This window comes from Echinops telfairi, unplaced genomic scaffold, assembly GCF_000313985.2.
Source record: "Echinops telfairi isolate 266 unplaced genomic scaffold, ASM31398v2 ScPeMD7_2573;HRSCAF=3158, whole genome shotgun sequence".
Taxonomy (NCBI): Eukaryota; Metazoa; Chordata; class Mammalia; order Afrosoricida; family Tenrecidae; genus Echinops; species Echinops telfairi.
This window is the reverse complement of record NW_022106471.1, coordinates 2,212,326-2,213,442: the sequence shown is the minus strand read 5'-3', so window position 1 is coordinate 2,213,442 and position 1,117 is coordinate 2,212,326. Positions and strand designations below refer to the sequence as shown.

The following is a 1,117-nucleotide window of genomic DNA, read 5'->3' as shown; positions in this document are numbered from 1 at the left end:
CTGAGAATTCCTTGAGCCGGCTTTTAAATGATCAACCATCCATCTGTGAAAAGATCCACTGGGAATTCTCCAACCAGTAAGAACCTGGACGGAGAAGTCTCCCCCACTCCTGCATGTGTTCTGATGCAGCTGAACGCTGGCCACCCTTGGGAGGACCTCACAGACCCAGCGCTGCTTCTTCCCCGCTGACGGGACACGCTCTCACACAACAGTGCAGCCACGCATTCAGTCTCTCTGCAAGCCCACTACGTGTGTCCCACTCGCCTGTGCGGGGGTGTGGGGTGAGGGGGGCCGGGGGCCTTACTTGGAGCAGTCTTCATGCACAATGTTCCCGGAGGTCTCCTTGATGGGGCGCTCCGAGACAAACGTGGGGTACTCCATGTCACAAGGTTCCAGGGTGTGCTTCAAGTTCTGGGCTGCAGGGATATGCGGGTGGGGGGAGAAAGGGATCAAGAACTCAGCATGTGCACTCCTGATTGTGAGCCCCGCCCAGAGCAGCTGAGAATGGAGTTTGGCTCCCAGGCTCTGGGTTTGGTTCTAAGCCCCACCTGGATCCCATGGAATTTTCTAACTGGCAGTTGCAGACGTCTGCCGGCCTGACTCACCTACAAGCTGTGCTTAGAACCACCCACAAGTCATTTCTATTAAAAATCTGAGGTGCCCACAGTGCTTCGTAACCGGAAACAGGTGTTGTGTGACTTTTCTGCAGGCATCACCACATTTCATGATTATTGTTACTGTAGTATTTGGCCAAAGGTGTCTCAGCATGTCTTTCTTTAGTGTTTTCTATGCATAGAAAGGTACATTGCAGATCATGATAGACACTTGACTGCTGTTAGATATGAACCGTTCCTAAATGCTCTGCCTTTGGATCTAAAAACAGATTTAGGAAAATAAAACTCATTTGTAATCTGGGGAAGGCCTGCAGTCAGTCAAGTCATTTTGCCTGCCAAGCTACGTGATGACCTATAATTCCTCACAGTTGTCTAGGCATTATCAACTATCATTGATGCATCAGAAGAATTCTACTTTCTGGGACAACATCAGTCACCAGGGCTCTGACCTCAGCCCCGCTAGAGCTTAGCCACAATGCAGATGTATATCTGAATAAATATGT

General features: G+C 50.0%; 1 protein-coding gene across 1 annotated transcript in view; it reads right to left on the bottom strand.

The window, feature by feature from the left end:
• Window positions 1–381, bottom strand: part of NFU1 (NFU1 iron-sulfur cluster scaffold) — a 36,701-nt gene extending 36,320 nt beyond the window's left edge. The window contains exon 1 of the mRNA XM_045294194.1: window positions 305–381. Within this exon, the coding sequence (XP_045150129.1) occupies window positions 305–381 (77 nt within the window). The remainder of the gene's footprint in view (window positions 1–304) is intronic.
• Between the last annotated feature and the right edge of the window lie 736 nt (window positions 382–1,117).